The sequence below is a fragment of the Anopheles gambiae genome, chromosome 3 (assembly GCF_943734735.2).
Source record: "Anopheles gambiae chromosome 3, idAnoGambNW_F1_1, whole genome shotgun sequence".
NCBI classification, from domain to species: Eukaryota; Metazoa; Arthropoda; class Insecta; order Diptera; family Culicidae; genus Anopheles; species Anopheles gambiae.
This window is the reverse complement of record NC_064602.1, coordinates 53797322-53822513: the sequence shown is the minus strand read 5'-3', so window position 1 is coordinate 53822513 and position 25192 is coordinate 53797322. Positions and strand designations below refer to the sequence as shown.

Below are 25192 nucleotides of genomic sequence, written 5' to 3'. Positions count from 1 at the left end.
AGAATGCACCGCTGTATAACGCATCCGACACAACTGTAGCAGGCGGAAATCTTCAGGACGAATTTCGGTTTGAAATTATCACGCAGGGTCTGCAGAAATTGTGTTCAAGTGATGGTCACGTTCGAACCATCGATCGCACTTTTATTTTCTAATAGTAAAGGCACGGTCGTGGGGGTGAGGCAGATTCTGGTTCCGGGTTGCGCGATTGGGCGCCCATCGGCATCAGCAGATTGGTCGGTAGAGGGCGGATCATTCGACGGGCATGGCGTCGGGTGACCGATCGTGTTGTTGACGGTTCCGTGCTGTTAGCTCAACGCAGGCCTCAGGTGTTGAACCTCGCGCTATGCTGTAACTGTGCTGATCGTGCAATCGAGCTGTGGGTTCACAGCTTTGTTCTTCTCCACCCCGAGCCCGATTGCACGACCAGCACAGTTACAGCATAGCGTGACCCACTCAAGTAACGAAGAACCTCGGACGATCGTGAAGAACAGGGAGTGTTTATATATCGACTGCGCAACTGTGGCCAGTGCAATGATCGATTTATCAACTCTCGTGTGAGTATCTTGTTCTATCAAACAACGGCAGCCAACTTTCTACGGGTGTAACAGCCAACCCAGTCAACGCTTTGATTCCGTACGGTCAGACATATGCAACAAGACGGGAGCAAGATTAATGCCACGTGCGATGATTAATGATGTGCGTGGCTGCAGTGACAGCAACATTGGCCGTTCGATGGTGTATCGACTAGTCAACCGTTCAATAGTTTCGCTTTGCTTCTACTACTTTACTACTTCGATCAGCTAACCGTTAATACGTATATTTCCGCTTACATCATAAATCTCCTAAATGCATGCCGAATAATCAAACCGAATGCATGTGCAAAATATAGTCAGCCACTTTTCCTAATTGACAACTGTCTGCACAAGAACTAATCAATTGGATACGTGTGGAGGCAATACCGTAGAATTAGAAAGAATATAAGTAGCAGGGACACATAATTTAGTTCAGCTCAGCTTCAGGCTTCCATGTGATTGTTCTGAAACTAGTAATCAGAATGAAAAGAAAGGACGCTGAGAAAAGGACGGCAACCAATACATCAGACGGAGGAACGGGCGGAGAACGCCCCGTTGAAGGAACGGAGTAGATGCGAATTGATAAAACGTTTCCGTAGAATGTGTTACATGAAATAATTTAGAGGGAACAAGAGTAATTAAATATAAGAAAGTAATAGCAGCATAGATAAGCGACTCCGACCCGTTGGTGCAACGAGTTTGGGTCGGGTCGGGTCACGGTAGGTTCAGTTTGACCCGAGGGTGCAGCGAGTTCGGGTCGGGTCGGGTCGGATTGCACCTATCTTGACCCGACCCGACCCGAACTCACCGCACCAACGGGTCGGAGTCGCTTATGCTTTCTCGCACCTACTGATCTTTCGGGTCGACCCGAACTCATTGCACCCACGGGTCAGATTTGATTCCGACTCCGACCTAGCGCACCCACTGCACCCACGGGTCGGAATCGATTCCGACTGGCTTGCATCCGACTCCGGGTCGGGTTGTGAAATGAATCGTATGACCCAACACTAGCATATAGTAGAAGCGAACGAAAGAAAAGAAAGAAGCGACGCATTTCTTTTGCGCTAACAAATCAAAGGTACATAAACATACTTACGTGTAACTAACATCTTTTATAAAACACAATGGATCACTCTCTGACCCCATTTTGAAAACAGCATCAAGCAGTATTTTGGGTTATGCGGATTAAGTGATCGAACGCTACAGATTCGGCATTTGCAAAAGGTACTTTGAGACCAAACGCTCCATTGGATCATCATCTTAATCTATCGGGCAGTTAAAATAAGAATGACGAATTTATATAAACAGCTGCAGTGAGCAAGATAAAAAAAATGCAACATATTCATATAGCTCTATTTGTTAAATATAGCTTTTATGACCAATTTGGTTCGTAAGTAGACTTGGGCAAAATTATTCTTTTCGACGATTCGAGCGTGCTGGCTCTTTTGCTCACTGCGAATCACGAGCGAGTGGTGATTCGTCCACTCGCCCTAACCATACCTTTAATTGGACTGGATATATAGGTGATATCTTTCGTGAGGTATTGCTTAATTAATGTAGTTTGTTCTTGAATAATAGAGCTTAGAGCTAAATCAAATCAAATCAAATCACAAAAATACACATTTTTTACATTTTCGATGGGAATAAGTAGGAAAACAATCACTATTGAGTTTTCATTTCTTTAATTAATTGACAATATCAATAATTAGGCAGGAATAAAAAACAAAATTTCACTCTGTGAACGAATGTTATACAAATCATTATAATAGAGAGTCTTTAAGCAATAAGGCAAAGCCGTCCTCCTGTATAAAAAAAGCCATAGCGTGAGACAATTGAAATACATTTTTTCTATTGCAAAACAACTACGTATTTTGTCCAGGCAGCGCGCTCGTGAGCTAGCTTGATCCTCACACTATGCATGTTGGCGCTCGCGAACTAGGCTATTTTTGATTAATGGATTCTGGACCAACAGGTCGCTCACGAACTACCATGTTCATCTCGCTACGTATTTTGGACTTCCAGAGTTCTCGCGAGCTTGGCTGTTTTTTTCTGGATGGATTTTAGACAGGCAGTGCGCTCGCGAGCTAGGCTGTTTTTTCTGCATAGATTTTAAGCATACAGGCCGCTCGCGAGCTACTCTGATTTTCTCGCTACGTATTTTGGACAAGCAATGCGCTTGCAAGCCAGCCTGTTTTTATCTGTGTGTTTTGCACATACGATGCGCTCGCGCTCTACGATGTTTTATTGGTGTGTTTCCAATAAGCATTGTGGGTTGACGGCAGTAGATCGTGATGTTTTTAATTTCAGTTTTAAGTTTACTTAACCACAATAAAAATCATTGCTGTTTCTACATACAGTTCGTATAAGCCCGAAAATGTTATACATTTGGTTTTTTTTCTCGGGGCATCTATTTTCAAATGATCCTTTTTTATTTCTTTATGCGATCGAGCGAATCATATTTTCCTGGAATTAAGAGTGGCTAGTTTCGTAACTTCCTGTTGCTTTCCGTAGTCGTTTTGTCCGTGAGACTGGGTGACTGGCCCTGCGCTTACGTGGCCGTTTTAGTTTAGTTTAGTTTATTTAGTTTTATTTTATTAATTGCTCGGCCACGTTGGGTTACAGCAATAGTGCTTACTGACTATAGTATACAATTATTCACGAAGGAGTAGGAAGGAGTTTATGGTACGGAAAAGGAGCGAAGACGGGATCGGTAGACAGGATAGGAGAGGACAGCAGGAAGGGAAGGCGGAAGTGATGACATTAGTAAACGCTGCTACAACTTGATTTATGTCATCATCAGTAAAGCACCAATCGGTACCGGCTAAAATATGATGAAGCTTTTGGTAGTCCAGTTTCCTAAAATTGAACATACGAGCCGTAGGTATTCGTTGAGAGGATGCAGGGCGAGAGTGCGTAAGGAGCACACTTGTCTCATGAGCAGGATGATGATTGTCTAGCGCGACGAGTGGAACAGGTGAAGCTATGACGGGGGAGCAGCGCTCCAAGAAGGCATAGCATTGGCAGCATTGGCAAATAGAAGGTCCAATTGACTTCCGCGTATATTTTCTATGCCAGTTAATTGCGGCAAACCGTTTACCGACATTCCATCAAGCAGAGAAACATTTTCACGAGATACACCAGTAGGAATGAAGTGATTAACGCACGATGCAAACACATCCATATCAAGCTCAGATAGACAGAGAGGCGTAACTCGTCTAGTTTTGTGCGCAATCCTCATACTTTTTGATAGTAGATGTTTAGTTGATCGATCGAAGGGATGAGAGAGCGAGATGCGCCGGGAGTGCTCTCGCTGCAAGTTATTAACGGCGAAAGAGAGTCGGACGGATTATGTGTATTAGATGCAGGGTTAGCTTCCATCAATTCGGGTAAAGTCGGTAGTTCATGAGAATCTTCAGCCGGATCAGCCGGTTTACGCTTGCTGAAAGTACTGCGTATAAGGCAAGCTCATAGGGCCATGATCTGGCGAAATAGTGAAATCAGCGTTTCGCAGTTGTGTCGTGTGGTTGATAGAAGGTGGCGAGGAAGGATGTTCCGATTCACGATTAATAGGCGCAGAAGGTGCAAGGGATGCTGCAGTAGTGGGTCGCCAAACATTGACGGAGTGGGGATTAAGGTCGATGAACTCCTTAAAAGAGATCCCGCGAGGCCAGGTTGAAGCAGCCAAAGCAATAGCCCGGTGCGAATCCGGTACGCCAATTTTAAAAGATACGTAGGAGAGCGTAGAAAGATCCCGGTCGCGTCGTACAAGGCTATATACCAAGATGTCGTCTGTCCCTATGTTAGAACAGGCCATTTCACGGATCGCTTCAATCGGAGTATCAGGAGCAATACGGGAGATAAAGACCCAAGTACGGGGTGGGCGTTCAGGAACGGTCGTAATATTATTGCAGGACAACCCTGTGCCCGATGAAAGCATAGCGCGTGTAACGGTATTCATATTCATTCATATTCATATATTCATATATGAGCTTAGAGGCCGCAACTGGAATCGTGGTCGTTGAGTGCGTAGCAGGAATCGCAGAATGGTGAGCACTCGATGTAGTGGTATGCGTGGCAAGATGAGAGTTGAGCTTGTTCATAAGTGAGTTGAAGGAAGTGAGACGCTCACGGTGCATGAGATCAAGCTCCTTAATGCCATGCTTAACTTCATCAAGCGTTGTGAGTAGTGGAGCCTGTGAGTAGTTGCGTTCCATTGAGTGAGAAGCAGTAAGTGAGTCGATGAAATCTTTCACGGAACGAATTGACGATGCTGATTCCTGTTTCATCAAAGCTATCTCGTTTCTAAAACAATCCAGTGAAGAGGAAAGTTCAAGTCGCAAGCCAGCTGATGCCGCCTGCACAGAACGTGAGGAATCGCGGAAATCGGACTGCAACGATTCCAACAGGTAGGCAGCGTCACGAGAAAGGCCGTGCGAGAAGCGTAAAGTGTCAACGGCCCGCAAACGCTGAGCACAATCCGCGCAAGCCCAGAATAAATTTTGTGACTTCTTAAAATCACGCACGAGCGGGGTTGAAAGTCCAATGCACTTATCGTGGTAATAGTGTTCACAAAGACTGAAGCACGGAATTGGATCGTTGCTAATAGCACCTTCACATTTCTTACAGATCACAGACGCCATCGCAAAATAGACCAAAGTTCGACTGAACAGTGAGTGATCACAACAACCGCAGGCGGATTGCAATGTTTATATGTTGAACCGTACAATTCACAGGTGCCGCACAAATTTGTGATACGTGAACGCGCGAGTGTAAATTAACCGAACTAAAACAATTCAAGCCTTAATCAACAAGAAAATCGCGGTAAAAAATCAACTTGGAAATAGGAGAGTGAGAGAGCACAACCAGCGACCAGGACGTTGGTTGGATTTAACGAAGGTATCACGAATTGCGATTACATTAAAACATTGATACAGAGTCATTTTCGGGATTGGTTCAACCGCTTCAGTTCTGAACAAACTTGGTTTAGTTGATCAGCCTCAACTTTTATTATAAAATAACGATCGGATGTTCAATTTGGGATTACTTAATTAACTGCAAGTAAACGAGGAATATTTTACCAGATACAATCTAATAGGGCAATATATAACGTAGTTTGTTATGTATACATCGCTGCTGAATTTAACAATTTGCAATGTTTACACGGCAAATTATTTTATAAACAACAATGGTGCTATGCTGTCAATTTGCCCAGTGGTATCACAGATCAAGCAATTCAGTTGGCGCGATTATCCGGGCCCGCACCCGAACGTTCGTTTTTAAACATAATAAAGAAATACCGCTTAAGCGAAGAAAAAGATATCCCTATCTATTTTCAGTTATTTTCTCTAATATCTAACTTTCAGTAGGAAAGACACAAGCATCAACACAGTGGAAAAGTCTGCAACTGAAAGCGATTTAAACGCCATAACGGTGATTTTTTTCAAATGTGAAATATTTCATGAAAATGTATGCGAAATATTTCAACCGCTTCAAACCCTTAGGCGCCGATGGCTATGCTATGCGCATAGCACAAAAATCATGCCTTCTCTACTCTTTAGCCAGAAAAAGTTCAACCCTTGTTGGTCTTGATCTCTGAAACCCACGTAACCGAGAAGGAGGCATTCGAGCAATTTTATTTAAAAGGATATAGGGTTGTGTCGTGTTTATCTCATTCACGTCACACAGGAGGTGTTGCAGCTTATGCCAGAAGTGACGTTGTCCTTAAAGTGATTTTAAACGAGTCATTGGAAGGCAATTGGTTTCTCGGTGTAGCGGTTTCTTGGGGTATGACGGTAGGCAATTATAGCATATTGTATCACTCACCTAGTGCGAGTGATTCGAGGTTCGTAGATATTTTGGAAGAATGGTTAGACAGGTTTTTGGATCTTAGTAAGTTGAACATTATCGTCGGTGACTTTAATAATGACTGGTTAAATGTTGAAAAATCTGCGAAACTGAAAAGTTTAATGGATTCAGTCAACATGTACCAAAAAGTCAATGAATTCACACGAATTGCTAGGCAGAGCAGGACATTGATTGATCAGGTTTACAGTAGTATTGACTTAATCAAAGTCACTACTGATCCGTTATTGAAAATATCGGATCACGAAACACTTGTTTTGAACATAAACGATGAACGTCGTAAAACGATTCAACGGAAAGTTAAATGCTGGAATAGGTATTCGAAACATGCTCTTTGCAATAATGTGTCACAAGACTTGCAGTGTGGTGCATCTGATTTTGATGAGGCTGCTGACTTGTTATGGAACACATTGAAACATGCAATGAGCACCTTGGTGGAAGAAAAGACAATTGTTTCTAGAGAAACTAGTAGGTGGTATACTTTGGATCTCGCACGTGCTAAACGGAAAAGAGACAAAGTGTACACAAAATTTATTAGAACGAATAGAGATAATGATTGGTCTGAGTATACTACACTCAGAAATTTATACAGTAGAAATCTTAAAAACTCACGCAAAAATTACTATAGCAGTGAGATAAATAAGCACAAGAGAGATAGCAGAGAATTGTGGAAAGTGCTAAAAAGCATGTTAAGGCCAGATGAAGCACATGTTCCTATTGTTAAATTTGACGGTTTGATCGAATCTGAAGACTCCATCATCTGTAACAGGTTTATCTCGTTTTTTGTCAACAGTGTTTTGGATATAAATCAAAACATTGATGATGTTAATGAGCCTTATTATTTGTCGCATAGAGAATCTCCACGAAACCATTTCAGATTCCAAAAAATAACTCTTAGTCAGCTAAAGATTATTTGTTTCAACCTGAGAAAAACCACAGGTATAGGGAACGTGACTTCAACAACCATACAGGATTGCTTTCATGTGATAGGAGATGAACTTTTGATAGTGATAAACGAATCTCTAGAGAGTGGAATTTCCCAAAAACATGGAAGAAATCATTGATAATACCTATTCCTAAGGTGAGCGGAGCTGCCAATGTGGAGGATTTTCGTCCTATCAACATGTTGCATGTGTTCGAAAAGGTGCTGGAGACAGTAGTTAAGGAGCAATTGGTTCAGTTTCTGAACAGAAACGAGCTGATGATCCGAGAGCAATCAGGATATCGGCAAGGACACTCTTGTGAGGCTGCTTTGAATCTTGTACTAGCGAGGTGGAAGGTGTTGATGGATAAGAAGGAATCGATTGTTGCTGTTTTCTTGGATCTAAAACGGGCATTTGAAGCAATATCTAGGCCATTGTTGCTTTCTACCTTAAGGCGTTTTGGTATTGTGGGGAGGGAGCTCAGTTGGTTCGAAAGTTATTTAAAAGAAAGAACTCAGAGAACTTTATTTGGTAACTCTGTATCAGAGCCTATAGAAAACACCCTTGGTGTTCCACAAGGTAGTGTTATTGGACCAATTTTGTTTATCATGTATATCAATGACATGAAACAGGTTTTGAAGGCTTGTGAGATCAATCTTTTTGCTGACGATACTGTTCTGTTTATCTCGCACAAAGATATCAAGCAAGCAGAGTCTCTGATTAATATCGATTTAAATGCTTTGGATGGATGGCTGAAGTACAAAAAGCTGGCATTAAACATTAACAAGACTTGTTACATGGTGATGTCTGCGGGTGTATTGGAAGAACCTCCATCTATCGTAATAAATTCGGAACTAATCGAAAGAGTTAGACAGGCTAAATACCTGGGAGTTATCCTAGACGACAGGTTGAAGTTCCACGCTCACATTGACTGGGTCATCGCTAAAGTGGCAAAGAAGTGTGGAGTGATAAGTAGATTGGCAAAGGATCTCGATTTTTTTGGGAAAAATCATCTCTACAAATCATTGATCTCGCCACACTTTGACTTCTGCTCATCCATTTTGTTTCTTGGCAACAAAGGTCAAATCAAAAGACATCAAAGGTTGCAAAACCGGATTATGAGGTTAATTCTGGGGTGCGGTCGACGTACGCCGTCCGCGGTTATGCTGAATATTCTTCAATGGATGTCAGTAGAGCAACGGATTGAGTACCAGATCATGACTTTTATATATAAAATGTTAAAGGGCCTGTTGCCTGGGTACCTGGGGGAGAGCATAGTTCGGGGGTCCGATATCCATCGGCACCACACACGCAGGGCAAATGAGCCAAGGGTACCTAACTTGCATTCCCTAAGTGCCAGAAACTCTTTGTTTTTCAAAGGGATTCAACGGTACAACAGTCTACCAGATGAGATTAAGAATGCGAGAAGCTTGCCGGATTTCAAACGTAAGTGCGTCATATATGTTGAACAAACTGTATAATGTGAAATATGTGTAGATGTCCCATGTCATTATTAAATGTGTAACTGCAGTTGTCATCACGATCTTTATGATGATGATAAGATTTTTCTTTATATACTATAATTAAAATTAGAAAAAATATAAGAAAGAGTCAACATAGGTTTGAGACACGCGCGCGTACAAGTGGATATTCGGGATCTATTTGGGGGAATTTACGGCTTGCACACGGTCTGGGAGGTCGCAACAGGATTCACTCATTGATGATTGTAAGTGGCCAATTCCAGATACATTAGGTTCACCTGCTTCGGAAGGTAGTGCCCTAGAGCCAATCATTGGCACTAGTGGAACTGGCCATATGCATGTTGCAGTTGTGTTCTGATAAGTAGTGCGCCGGATCCATTAGTTGGTTCTTGGCGAGCTACGTAAGGGATACATTAGATTCTCCTGCTTCGGAAGGTAGTGCCCTGGAGCCAGCCATTGGTGCCAGAGACCCTGGGGCCAGCGGTTGGCACTAGTGAAACTGGCCATATGCATGTCGCAGTTGTGTCCTGATAAGTGGTGCGCCAGATCCATTTATTGGTTCTTGGCGGGCTACGTAAAGGATGCTAGGGAATACCATTGTATTCGATGGAGTATGACCCGTTTTTTCTTGATGAAACTATGTTGGTCATCTTGGGTTTGTGTATGACTCGAACAGTTCCTCTGAGAGTTTTCCGATGCCACCACTAGCTCGTATAAAATATTTTAATATACCTATCAGAGTAATATTATCGTAAAGATACTTCCGTCCTTCTCAAACCTATGTTGGGGAAAGAGGTGGGACTTATCATCATCATCATCATCCTTGCTACGGGGGACATTCAATTCTAGGCTTGAACTCATGATGGGCATGTTCTTGAGTTGTTCGAGCTGGCTACTCTATGTTAGTTTATTTTTACTGCGTTTAAGTTCATGTTTATAGTTTTCTATAACTTTTATTTAACCTCGCTTTGATAGGGCGATATAAGGTCCGTTGAATTTAACAAATAAATAAATTTACTGCAAACAGGCTTCAGTTTATCTTCTCTATACAAAATTACGTATGCCACTTCCTGCATTACATTTTTTTTGTCGTGTTGAAGCAATGTTTTTGTTACATATGCGAATTTTGAATTCTAGTTCGACCATACTGATTGGTCCGTCATTTTACATTACTATAATTAAAACTGAAAGATCGAACGGTAAAAAATTTAATTCTAAAAGATCTACAGTAATTTTTATACGAATAGATTCTTCCTATCTTTCAAAATCATTTGAATCCTTTCGCGGGCGGTGGGTCGCATTTGGCCCGCAGGCCAGACTTTGCCGACCGCTGCTCTATAGCAACAGTTTCCGCAGCACGCTCTCTTTCCGCGCATGAACTTGTGAGGGGGATGAAATCTTACATGCACACTGGGCAAAAAAAAACTACAAAAAGGTTGAAAACCACTGCTCTATAGTGAGGTTGAAAGTGAGAACATGTTTGTAAAAAATTACATTTTACATGTTATTTTTTACATTTTTATAAACACCATGTATAACAGTAATACATATATGAACATAGCAATATTTTTTATTTTCCGCTTGGATCTAGCTGAAATATTTAATATTGCTATCGTTAATCTTTTGCTGTGGTGATTTAAATACATTTGTATTTTTGTGTTTGATTCTGATAAATCAATTGAAATAATAAAAAAAATTATTTAAAAAAAACTAAATAATTGAAAAATAAAAAAAAAATTACCAGATTGGCCCAACTACAACAAACTAAACAATTAATAAATACACAGCCAAATTCCGCTTGCACGCAATGTTGAAATAGCTACATGTTGAATCTGCGCTATGATCAGAATACAGCTGAATGCACAGTGGGGGATTTTTTAAGGTGGGAGAACTACTCTCACTGCTGTACTGTAAAGCCATTTAAATCGTAAAGCGTACTCTGCGGATGCGCGGAAAGATGCGCTAGTTCACCTTGGTCAGGAAAGGGAAAAATATCGTAAGCTCAGAGCTCGAATAGATATTGAATACAGTTTTTCATGATTCACTAACATTCTTCTGTCAATTGTTGCAGTGTAAAGACGTTAGTTCAACTAGCTTATTCAACAATGTAGATTGTGGTACCTGGTGATTAAGTAAATTTCCATGACTGCTTATTTAAGTTGTGAATTGAGTGCTCGGAAAAATTCTGATTCAAATTTCTTTTCAAATCTCAGTTTTGTTTCAAAACGCTGTGTGGTGGTCATACCTTGAATTACATGGTTTATATTATTAAAAGTGTCTAGTGTTTGGTGGTATGATTTACGATACATTACATAGATTCGCCGCTGTGTGTGTTAATTAATTAATGTACGTTTAGTACTATTGGAACGGACTTGTAGTAATACAATAGTTAATAGCATTCAGGTAACACAAATAAAATTTCAGTTCATTATGTTTTGTTTGTAAATATTTTATATTGTGTTGTTGTTGAAAAGTAATAAATAAAAATGCATTTAATTAATTGAAATCAGTTTATTTATAATTAAAGAAGAACTGCTTGCAATTTAACGTATTTATAGACTACCCGAACCTTCAAAGATCAATAAACTATTTCAGAATAAATATATTAATATGCCGCTATTCTTCCTATTCGGCTCGTAGTCGGTATAGGCCTGTCTATACCATTGATGTGCTTGGCTATCAGTGATTAATAGATTGTCCATAGCAGGATAGTCTGTGCTGTGTATCGGGGTGCACGGTCCTTATGGAGCTTGAACCCATGACGGATATAAGACGGTAAGACGTGCAAGTTGATGGTAGTACCAAGTGACCCGTTTGCTGCTATTCCAATCTGCAAAAATCTCGAAATGAAACGAAATAACCCGCTATCGCAAAACTTTCTCACAATGGCTTTGACGGCATAACTTTCGGATCATCTTAAACTTTCAAGCCCTATTCGTGCAGTTTGTCACGAAAGAGCAAAATGTCAAGAAGATGCCACGGTTCCGTATAAGCATCAATAGCCTTTCACTAAAAGATATATCTTCAAAAATGTGTACACAAATGTTGTAGGTTGTGATTAAGTGAAGCACGCAAAAGAACTGTGGTCATTGTGTTGCATTGATTTTGAACAATAACAAAAACAAAACTTATATATCATATAACTCCTACATTTTTCTTCTATTGTTTATTTACGACAGTGTGAAAAATGTTGTATGATTGACTACCATTTATTTGATGATGTTGTGATTAATTCCGAAGAAACATTTCTTATAACTTTTACACTTAAACATGTCTTGCTTGCTTAAACATGCTTTACTATGTTAGTACACTCATAGTGCCTTATAGTTTTAACATGTATTTTGAAGATCCTTAACAGTCTTTAAAGTTGATAAAACTTTAAAACGTTCTGAAGGCGATTATAAGACAGTCTGTTAAAACTATAAAAGGAACCACATAGTTTTAACATGTTTTTTTAAAGATGCTTAACAGTCTTTAAAGTTGTTAAACCTTTAAAACGTTCTGAAGGCGATTATAAGACTGTCTTATAAGACTTATAAGATGCCTGGCTTTAATCATCCAGTAAACGTATTCTTAAGCATGTTTTAAGACTCGTTATTTGAGACTGAGACATCAAGATCAACTGATCTTATTAAATGCTTATTAAGTCTTGGGACTCGGAACAGACTATACAGGATGTATCTAAGATACGCTATTAACGCAAATCGCGAAGAAGCGGTTTTCAACTATTGTATGTTTAAGTTTATTTTCCTTTTGCTTGCAGTGGGTGGTTATTATTCAGATTCAAAACAATTTTTATTTTTTTTTATCATGTTGCTATTACTTGATATTGTATCAATTCAATAAAATTTGTGCAAAGAACTGTCAAATTCAGAAACCCACGATTGTGTAAATTTGCATACACCAGGATCCGCGCATCTCGGACACTACCTGTACGTGGAAAGTCTTGAAACTTGTTAGTCTTCACAAGTGCTTACTAAAGCTATGTGCTGTTTAAAACTATCTTAGCCAAACATATAGCACTACAAATCGACTGAACTTGTGATCAGGAAAGTCCTCTTGATCTTAAACCAATGGAATCTATTTTAATGCATACGATTGTTGATTTGTGTGTGCAACATGTGTCAGCCATGTTGATGTGTATATAAACAAATTCATAATTAACAAGACAAATAGAAAAATGGCAATTTTTCAAACGTTTTTCCCGTCATGTTTATTATACCACAGCCTTGAAAAAGCTTTTTGTGCAAATTGAGAGCGTTTCAATGAAAACAATATTTTTAAAATAAATTATTTTTTAACTAAAAAGTTGCTTATTATTGAGGCGCTTTGATATTTTTTTAAATTATTACAATATATTTCAACAGTGAAATTTTCTTGGCATAGATTTTTGCTCATACGCGAGTGATTTCAGAATAAGAAAAAATATTAAGACAACATAATAATTCTCAAATAATTATCAGCCATTACTATGGCTTCATAATCATTACTTCATTGCCGTCTCAAGAACATATCCATAGCAATAAGCTGTAATTTTGATAATTTATTTACGTCTCACATCTTAAAGGTCTAGAAATGGGTTTAACAAGTAGTTTTAACAGAATTCTGTAGATGGGCCCTATCAGTCTTATGAGAGTTTTACAGGGTTTTCCAGGAGTTCTCATAGCTGTGGGACACTTTATTAACTCTTTTTAATGTGAAATGAACTTATTGTAAAGGGAATTGGACTCTCTAGCACCCTTGTTAGACAAATCCAATAGGAATTCCCAACGAGCCTGTCCAAAAAGGGTACCATAGAGTACAATTTCCAACGTATGAAGTTCACTTCCAATGGGAAAGAGTCTAGGAAGTGTCCCACAACTATCTAACACCACAACTGTCTAACAACTAAGTACCCATGGAAAAACCTGTATTATAGTCTTATTAGGTCATACAAGACATTCAAATGAAAAAGAGAGGCTTAATGGAATACCCGTAACAACAACGATAAAACTATGATAAGATTAAAAATGTTACTTGGGTTGTGACTTTACTTCCTGTTAATTTTCATCAGATAGAATTTGGCAAAGAGCAATTTAATAAGTCCAGGATTGGCAATATCCGAACAAATTAAGGCTTAATTAAGGTTTAATTAAGAGGAAAAAATCATTATAAAATTGTTTAATTATATAAAATTAAAGTGCAGCTTTGGTTCAAATGTAGGTTATTTTAGCTAGTCTGGTGGTACACAGTCATCAGCTCGCACGACTTAGCAACATGCCTATTATGAGTTCAAATCCTGAATAGATCGACCACCACACGTCGGAAGAACTATCCTGCTATGGGTAATCAATAAGTCTCTGAAAACCATGCACATTTGTTTTGCCAAAGAAGAAGAACTAGGTTATTTTAATGTTTTTTTTTGTTTAACGATAAGGAATGTTAAACAAATAAAATACGTTTTCTCATATTATTGCCCATCTATTTTATATAGGACATATTTATTCCATAAACAGTCTATTGAGACAGAATTCATTACCACGCAGCCGGAAAGTCAATCCTGGGATGGTCCATTCTAGGCTTGAACCCATGATGGGCATACTTTTGAGTCGTTCAATTTGACGACTGTACCACGGGACCACCCGGTAATATGCACTATTATTAAAATTTCATTTGACGTCTCATAAACCGACATACGGATTTTCCATGATTATAGTAACTGTCGTTGTTTTGGCCTTTAGTGACTGCATCTGTTGAATAAAAATCATTGTTTGTTCCTTACATTTATTAAATAGAGACTATGGAGTCAAAATAAAAAGATGATTTGGTAACTTACTACCATTGTGCTTCGACTCAACCTCGTTCGCACCATCTGCTTTACCTACATATTCTCTTACAAAATAATCATTATAAAACAAAAAAACACAGGAAAGAAAGACAAATTCTCATGAAATAACACGCCTGTGCTGTTCATGAAGTTTTTATGCAACGTTTTAAGGGACCAGTATTTCGATACGCCATTTCATTAATATTCAACCAAGCGGCATGCAACATTTGCTTTCGTAGCTCCAATGCAATGCAAGAGCCATTAAGTAAGATTTTTCTTTTGTTCCCATCATTTGTTCATAACCGGCGTCCAATTGCAGATTCCGACGGTTGAGATCACTGGATGCGTGAAAATTTGAAAACAATGCTCAATTTACGTGCATTAACGACCTGTTTTCAATCGAACATTGTTAAATATGTTTCTATCATTAAAATTAATAATCTGATAGATGTAACAATGTCCTCATAAATAATTGTAATATCCGTTGAAAATTAAAATCAGTTATCAAAAACTTGTCTTTTTTTGTAACAATGTTTAACACTATGCTTTACTTTAAACCAGCTGATGAATCGAGAGATGGTAATCATCGCATTTTTCATTAAAGATGATAACTAGTTGTGGGTAATTATCAGCTAATATTGCGAGATCATTTTGCAAACTTTGCTACTGTTCGTATCTATCTATCCATGTACGTTCATTACTTCAACAATGTTGCAAATTAAAATAAACAACCGATATAGATGAGTATCCAAAATGTTCGAAATGATTTTTTTTATTTGAAAGCTCAATTAACTAACTCAGTAGAAGGCAAACGTAGGATGAATTTTAATAAACAACAGTTTTGGAATGTTTGGTAAAATCCATGTTAAGTAAGTACCTAAGTTAGGGGTACGAGTTTGAAAAAACCAGTTTTAAGCGCATTAGATGTTTGAGTTTACTTAGAGAAATTTGGGGCAAGTGTATCAGCATTTCATGTTATAACTTATTAAAACCTGTTTTTTGAGAATCAATTTAAATTTAAATAGCAATTTTACAAATATTTTCTCACTTGTATCCACTGAAACTCAGATATAAGTACAAGCACAACTGGTTTTAAAGCGTTTTAAATGTGGTCGATGTGGTCGACAAAGACGTGATTGTTTGGGGTATGGTGCAAAAGTGACACTTGTATGAGGCAAGACCACATCGTTAAAGTAACATAATTTTTAGGATAGTAATAATTTCAATTATTTACGTGTCTTGAGCGTCTTGAAACATAAATAAATGTTTTTGGCCACGAAGTAATTATACTAATTATACCGCAATATTGTAGCTACTGGCCAGCTTTTCCGGGACAGAAACCGCGCATATAAACGTAGCATACTGCTGCATGCTACAACAATCTTTAAGTTTTTGACAGCCCGCGCCTATGAAATTTACCGGCACACTTGTCCCAAATTGAGGTGGATCTTTTACCCAAAAAGTTGCAACTTTTTTATTGCATTTTTCAGTGACAAAGACAAACATGATATATTATTTCTCTTACAAACAAACAAAACTCCCTAACTGTTTGCTTCTAAAAATCCCTGACTGTGAGCTCTCAAAATCATCAATAACGTTTTCACGTATCGTTTCGCAGACTTGCGATCGATTCACGACAAATCACCAAAATATCCTGCGGTTTTGAGTTCTATCTTAAAACAGTTCAAAACAATGAGAAAAAAGTCGATCAATCTAGATTAAATATTATATTAAATTTGACACAGTATAAGTGGACATAAGAACGAAACCATCAGTATACTCAATTGGTCATTAAACGTAAGTTGTAATCGAAAAATGCTTGGTGATACTCTTGCCCCAAATTCTTCAACTTACTTACATATCTATCTCGCGCTTCCCTGCGATTTTCCCTGCTGCAAAAGTGTCTGAAACCACACATGGTATCGCGCCCTCGTCTGACGGACATATTCTCAAACCTGCTACCACGTTCCCCACCTTAGTTTATCAGACTAAGATTTTCATTTATTTATTTTATCATTTTATATGATTTATATATATATATATATATATATATTATATATATATATATATATATATATATATATATATATATATATATATATATATATATATATATATATATATATCACAAGCATATCACATTTATGCTGCTGGAAATTTAAAGTATTAAGATTTACAATCAACAAGGAATGGAAGACGCTCTCTTTTTTATTGCAGACAATTTCTGCTCTATGTTGACCTCTCTCACAGCCTTCCAAGTAAAATCAGACCAATTATTACACTAGATTCAGAAATCGAGCACACGGCATTCAACCCTACCATGGTGCCACAACAACGTCTGGTAGGTTTTAAGCAAAGCTCTGGGAACGTGTTGGTTGTTTCTTATGCAAGCACTGCTATTGTTATAGCATACAATTAGCAGTTGGTTTGAGAGCTTGTGTCTCTTGTGTATTTAATCTGATGCGTAAAGATGCATAACGTAATCCATCAGATATTCTTCTCATTCATATCACAATTATCTAATTTTTATTTTTGCTTTATTAAAAAGGTGGGATCTTGTTCCTTATTGTATCATAGCTGTTCATAGTTTCTCTTTTTATGGAAATGGAAATAAAAACTGTATTTAAGTCTTATTATCAAATACATCATATATCATCATCGAATATATCACGTCGAAAACATTCGGTTCAGGTTGTAAACAACTTTTCATTTAATGTTGTTTAACCCTTTGGCAGTCCCACGATTTTTATAAAATGCACAAACTCATAATGAAATAATGGCAAAAAGAAAACAATTTTGCCCCATTCTGCAAACCGTTGTTTACACAAAAGATTATGTTGAATTTGGGGCATTGGAAGTCCTAAACGAAAACAGTAACATAGACTCCTAGTCACTAAAATAAAACATAATTGGGTTCCCCAGACCGACGAGCTACGGCGTCTTCATCCGCTTACCGATAAAAGCGCTACTGCTACTGACGTTAAATGTTGTAATAGTTAAAATAACGGTCAACTCTTTGCTATTATAAAAAGACGCACATTTTTACATGTTTGTTTATCAAAAACTATTAGTAATACTTCACAAATGCGCATTATTGTGATTTAAAAATGTAAATACAAACAAAGGTGTAAACCGACAAATCCCGTTCAACGTGATGTATAGATGTAGTTCGATCCAACAACTATCGTTATGTAAATCAGTATTATAATGTTGCTTACAGCAACCTGCAATTAATTTTATTTTGAGAATATATGCTATGTGTCGTACAACACTAAAGATCGAACGATAAACGACTATCGCGGGAAAATAATTTAATATATAGATTTTTTTCCCTTTTATTATCTATAGACGGAGTATTTGAACAGCGTAATGTAATTGTGTCAAAACAGATTTTTGCATGAAATGCTATAAACATCATCTTCACGTTACGTTCATCGTTACGGACTACTAAATTAAACCATTTCACAGCATTCACTGCAGTGGTTGCCCAATACTGAAAATTGTTACTTTGCAGAATCTTACAAGTTGAAAGTAAGTAACCCTAATGATTTATTCAGCATTTAAATAAGCAAATATTAAAATAGCATTGTTTTTAAATTTCGTTATTTTCTTTACAGTGCGCAAAATAATGTTTTTCTATACGAGGATGATACAGTTAGGTAATTAATCGTCTATTATACTGAATTGGGGATCTTGCAATGTTATATTTCGTTATAGATTTTTATTCAAAAATTCATGCATTTACAAAAGAAATATTGTTACCAAATTTGTGTCATTCTCATGCTAGATCCGCTTGCAAGGAAATCAACTTAAAAAAAATTAAATAAGTTGGCCAGTGTCCGTAATTAACTCTTGATATTTGTTATTTGTTATTATTAATTAAAATTCAACGGACCGCGAGTGGCCCACTTGAAGCGAATTCTTTTACATTCAATCATTATAACATAGTCACATTTCGGTCATTCATTTGTCACGCTTACATAAGTAACATAATTAACATGTAAAAGGTCGAACGACACGAATACTATTTAACAATGCGGTGCGCGACATGTCAGGTTGATGACGATCACAAATAAAATTAATCTCACGGCACATACGAATAAACGGATATATATATAAACTGATATATACATTTATAAACTTTACATTACTTTTTGACATCTTTCTAGCGTGGTCGATTTTTGTGATGGAACTAACGACCATAGAGGGCCATACTGAAAGTATTCAACGAAAGTTGTATGAACCACCATTGCGACGAGGTCTACGAAGTGTATTAATACATGCACATGTGGGTGATACAGCAACTAATTCATTCCCTAGTGCCGAAATGGACAGTTATCAAGGATTGGTCGGCAGACCAGGTATTGATTTTCCGGTTCTTACGCATATTCCCAATACCGTTTTTGACTGCAAAAACCATGGCAATGGTTATTTTGCCGATTTGGAAACACGTTGTCAGGTCAGTAGGCTGGCGATTATGTGTATTATTTAATTTATTACATTTAAGATTATCAGACCATCTTCTACTCTTTTATTTTTTATTTTTTTAATTTTACAAATATTTGTCAATCTTTGTCTAAATTCCCGAAAGCATATCCATTATTATTTGAACAGAACAACTTATACTTTTTTTTTATTTCACAAATATTTGTCAATCTTTATCTAAATTCCCGAAAGCATATCCATTATTATTTGATTTTTTTGTTCTACTTTCTAAAGGTGTTCCATATCTGTGATGACGGAAAGAAGATCTCGTTTCTTTGTCCAAACGGCACGATCTTTCGACAGCTTGATCTTATTTGTGATTGGTGGTTTAAAGTAGACTGTGCTTCTACACCAAATCATTTTGCTGAAAGCACCGAAATGCTGACCCAAGCAAAGAGAGCTCGTTTACAAAGCAAACATCCTGTACCCCAACCAATCAATCACAGTGACGAAAACCTTACGGTCAGCATTCAAAATAAACGATTGCTGCTTGGAAATACTGCGAATTTGGAGCAACAATCTTTATCTAAAAATTATGTCCCTAAAGTGCTCGAATTTAACAGACGCAACAATAAAAGCAATTCTGCAGATACTGGCGTGAGCGATGGACTTAAAAATCAAAGAAATGTTAACACTAATGATAATATTGATAGGTTATCTAATGCTGCAGACGAAATACAAGATACGGCACAAAGCGCATCGTTTGCATCTATAACTAAGAAAATGTTTAACACGTATTACGCACAAGACCAGCTATTGAAAGATCAAACCACCTCAAATAAACCAAGACGAGCTGAGACCATCGATGAAGGTCTTCATCGTGATTACCTTTCAACATTGCAACCGTTTAAAGATTCTCGTGTAGAAAACAACAACAATAGTAACAGAAATGCAATGCACTTCATGGCTTACACAACTGCACGAAAACTGAATTTGAACAGCAAAGTTACGCAATTCTATACGCCAACAGTACCCACATTCACCACCAGCACGAAAACGGTAATGGTGGGGACAGTTACAGAGGATCCCATGGTCACGACAAAGGCCACAACTATCCATCGTTTCAACAACGGTGGTGTTGGTGGATCCGAAGAATCGCAAAGCTTTGATACCCAATTCGCCCATTCGCTTCGGAGAGAGGGGATAGCTGACGAAGAGTCCATTATGGATCATGCAATCGAGATTATGCAAACTATTAAAAATCTTAACATCGATGAATCTGAAAATCATAGAAGTATAATGAAAAAAACGATAGATGATGTGAAGGCTCATACGTCCACCGTGTCTGATGGTACATTCGCTCGAATTGATCCGCGTGTAAAGAATTCATTGGGGTTTTTACTGCATCCACCAGGAATTCATCAAAATGTGAATGGTTTCAAAAGAATGCGGATTGTCTCTGAGCGTAACTCTAATGTCGATGTTGGACATCGTTCGCTCCTAACACAGACCACGTTAAATGAATACGATCGTCTCTTCCAATCAAACCAAAACGAAAATAATGGAAACCGTATAGATGATGTTCATGATCACGATGTCTCAGAAGCAGAGTTTTATATGGATTCTCAAATGGAACACGACCTCGAAGGTCAATCTTCAAGGTATCCCATTTTTGGAATGTCAAATTCAACGCAAATTCGAGAACTTGCGCAAATATTTACCCATGCTCTTTCGGCCTATTTACAAGATCCCGTCACATTTAGACGCATACTTACTGAAATTCGACCGAAAGCTCCAATAATGCAGCCGACCAATCCAAAATCGATTGTGATGAACAAATCAGAAATTGGTGGAATGGGAAGAAATTTTCCCATTTCCATTGAAACTACAACCCCTTCGATTACAAATCCCATTGAGTACGAACGTTTAAAGGGTCCTGAAAATTATGAAGTTTTGGATTTCTCTGACGTGACTTCAACTACGTCCAATTCAAATTCAGCCACGGATTTCGAAACAACACTTATAGATACATCAACGATGCCAACAACAACTATAGACAGTAACGCCGATTCAAATAAAAAAAAAGCTAAATCAGACGAAATGTTAAGAAAGCAGGGTAAAAGTTTATCAATCAAGTTTATAACCAATAGTCGTAATGAACTTGCTGATGAAGTTAATAATGAACTAAGAGCACCGGCTTCAACTAGTTATATTGCTTCGACAAATCTAGCAAGTTTAAATGATAAAAAAAATAACACCTTAGTCATGGATTCATACATCACGAGTCAAATGAACACAAGTGTACCGCCAAATTATAGGGCACTTCCAACAGCCCCAATCAAAATTGTAACAGAGACAATTTCAGTTCCGCAGTCTGTTCTAAAGCCTCCAGTTATATCAAATATCCGATATCCCATGGAACAGAGATCTAAAACAAAAGAGCTACTAGATGATGATGAGCAGCTGCAACGCGCTCAAAGTGAATTTATTCTGGCTAACCAAAACAATGGCCCAATATACGAACGGAACAAGTACAGCGTGATAAGCTTACACAATTTGAAGGAAAATTCTGTATCTGTTGAAACTTTTAACGCATCTAACAAAACATCGAACAAAACAAACATTACTGATCAACATAATGTCTCACAACAACAGACTCAAGGAGGTATCCCATCCTCACGCACTACAATGTCCTACACAGTATTTTTTGACCCTTTAACAATTAACGATGAGCTTATGGAACTCGAAAAACCAACACCAACGGTAGCACATGTACCAGGAATTTATAACAACAGACAGTATGAGAGTAACAAAATTCACCTTAATACAGATACAGCCATATCTGATGCACCAAAGAAAAATATATCAGACCAAATTATGAGTGAAAATCAGCGCGATGATCCTATAATGCAAAAAAAGGCTATAGAAATGTTTGGCGACCTGAACGATGTACAAGCGGAAAAAATTATGTCGGCAATTAAAATGGCCGATAAAGATAAATCGATGCGAAGATTGATTTTGCTTTTGATACGTACCTGCGATGACGATCCAACAAGTACGGGTGAAGAATCACGAAAAGCTCTTTTAGAAGCTTTAATAAAACTTGGTGGTGTCGTGGGTCCACAACATACTGATGAATTACAAATTTTATCTGCCAAACAAAAACACGATACCACCAATCGCCGTGCTAAAGAAATTGGATTTGGTCAAACTACTAACTTTTTGTACGATGAATTAACTGATCTGACAGAATCTCAAAATATTACAGCAACCACGGAAAACTATTCAAATATTTCTTCAAACTATGAGAATAATGGTGGAGATTCCGGAAGTCAAGACGAAGGTAGTGAGGAATGGTCTAAAGGGAGCGGAACTACGGATGCAACAACAAAAATCTATAACTCACCCGGCGAAAGCAACCTACCAAAAATTGCCACTAGCAAATGGGTATATGGCTATGACGAAACGAATCCTCCCCAGTATTCAACAACACCACTACCGTCAACAGTGTTCCAAACTACAGTCGATAGTACTTCAACCGTTTTTACAATGATTACGGAGCCTACAGTTATAACAACTGTGGCGGGAAGTGCAACATCAGAAACATCTGATTATGGCAGCTCTACAACCATCCAGACTACACCAGTCGACTTCTTTGATACTGAATATAGATCACGAGAATCTTTAGAATCTGATTCATCTTCAGAAATGAAACCAACATTCACCGTATCCAAGCGTTTACCAAAGGATTTATCGAACTCATTGGCTAATCCACTGTCTAATAACCATAAACAATTATCTCCTCATAACTCCGACACACGTGCACTTGAACTATTGAAATCGCTTTACTCTTTGGCGGCACGATGGGGATAATTTGAGGACCTATTTTGCGCATATGTATTGTATTTCTTTATGTTTAGTACGGGTCGATATACGGCTCAATTATTTATTTTAACATGAGTTAATCGTAAATGACACAGTAGTAACAGATAATCTTTGATATCATTCATACATAAATACAAATAGTCAATCTATGGAATATGTTAAAATTAGCCATGGAAAAATCGTATTTACATGAATTGTAATAGACCGTACTAGGGTTTACGATCAATGTTCGTTTATGAATAATGAATAATAAATAATCGAGCCATATTTATCATATATCTGAAGAAAGGAATTGTTATACTATTATAAAAGCTATAGCTTGCAAAGCACTGCTTAAACTAGTAGAATGAGGAATATTTTATCCATAAAGCCAAGCAGTAGATCATGTGGAGATGCACTTATGGGTGAAGATAGCTTATGTCATAAATTATTTAAACCACGTAAATATATATTTTATAATGCCCATTTTAACGAAACATAATTGTAAAAATTGTATTAATATGTGCTTCAATTAAAAATTTGTTGGTCGTACAATCCTGTGTTTCTGTGTTTTTTTCCTCAAAGCGTTTTTCTTATCCCCATACTAAATCGTACTACCATATTATTTTTAACATAAAAAAACATTGACAAAACCATAATTGTTGCATCGTTGGCAGCAGGCTCTTTCTTTACCCCGATAGATTATTAAACGTAAACTAAACAATCTTTCTTTAAGCGGTCTTGGTTTTTCTTATTTTATTTCGACGCTAAAAAATCACTCATTCGTCTCCGGGTTAAGTGAAAGAGTGTCCCATAAGATCGTTACTTTATCAACGTTCGTGAGATTTCGGGCATACGGGAGTAATCGGCGCGATCAATTCGTGACGCTGTCCACATTACAGTGCCGTACGCTACAAAATGATGAATGCCGTACAACACGTACTAAACAAAGGGTTATTTTAATTAACAAGAAGTCATTTTAATTTCCCAGGATTCCCGGTGAAAGCATTGCGAATATATTAGCGTAAATCGAATGTCTGTATATGTCGTTGTTCATTCTTACGATTTCGGATAATGTTCTTTCGCGTTTCGGTGTAACTTTTTCTAGCGGTTTATAATTACCGGGTGTTGTTCCTTGTATTGCACAATTAGAAGAGAGTTTATTTCACGCAATTCACTTATACTTATAAACTAATCGATCGTGCCCGAACGCTCCGAACTCAACGAATGATCTTCGTGTTTCGTTAAACACGAATCAACTGGCAGGGCTTCCCTGCCTAAGCCTGAACAGTCGTTTTTTCATTAATGCCAAAAATAGAAAATGGTAATTATAAACTTTAGTTTTATACACTAAATTATTCATTCAATTATTTTGAGTTTGCAGCATTTGTGATTTGTAATACGTGACAGTTCTGCAATGTGAGTACAGTCTGTACCCGAGATACGCGGTTTGCGCGTTCCCAAGGAATCCGTGTAACTCGAATATCAGCGTAAGTCGAATTTCGCAGTTTTCGGCCAAAATACAATTTATTGTTTGGTATTTTTGGTTCAATTTAGTGCTTTTATACACTTTATCATTTATTTGATACGATTCGTGCCGAACATTCTGATATTTTTTACTTTTAAGTGATTTAAGTTTATCGGTAAAAATGCAATGTATAGTGCATTGGACATAAGAAAATTGTACTGATTTGTCATTTGATTTGTCAAAATTAGAAAACCGCGTGTCTGCGAATCCGCTTAAGTCGAGAACCGTGTAACTCGGGAATAGACTGTATGCCAAAATAAGGTATGTAGCAATGTACATGTGCATATTTATTAAACTCGCTTTTATTACTTTGCCAAAAAGCCATGGTTTATTTTGAGATATCGGGTCCCTCGGACCAAAACGACCCACCGTAGCAGTAAAACTGGCCCACGAAAGGATTTCAATTTTGGATTTGAACTAATTAGAAAAATCTATTAGCAAACAAATTACTAGACATCCTCTAGTATGATATTTCATACCGTCGAACTCTTTTAAATTAGATTATAGTAAAATGGATAGGCGCACTAATCATTATGGCTGAACTCAAAGTTATATTTGGCGTCGTCCATCAATTACGTAACGCAAAAATTGCAAATTGTCGACTTCGACGCAAAAATTGCGGGAGGCCCCCTGTCCTTACTCCCGAGCCCGTCAAACATTTTTGGAACGATGGCAGTGGTGTCAACATACCCCAGCCCGTGCAACCTGCTGTTCCAATCCTATGCGGTCAG

General features: G+C 37.8%; 1 protein-coding gene across 5 annotated transcripts; it reads left to right on the top strand.

Annotated features, from left to right (window-relative positions):
* The first annotated feature begins 10867 nt into the window (after nucleotides 1–10867).
* Nucleotides 10868–23488, top strand: LOC5668203 (uncharacterized). Of its 5 annotated transcripts, XM_061655610.1 has the most exons (6): nucleotides 10873–10970; nucleotides 11052–11241; nucleotides 17993–18175; nucleotides 18262–18303; nucleotides 18814–19103; nucleotides 19364–23488. In XM_061655610.1, coding segments are annotated over exons 3-6 (3912 nt in total). In that variant the 5' UTR covers nucleotides 10873–10970; nucleotides 11052–11241; nucleotides 17993–18174; the 3' UTR covers nucleotides 22943–23488. The 5 variants fall into 5 exon arrangements, with proteins under 5 accessions (XP_061511597.1, XP_061511593.1, XP_061511595.1 ...); XM_061655609.1 differs by having other exon boundaries at nucleotides 10869–11241; XM_061655611.1 differs by lacking the exon at nucleotides 11052–11241 and having other exon boundaries at nucleotides 10870–10970.
* The last annotated feature ends 1704 nt before the right edge of the window (nucleotides 23489–25192 follow it).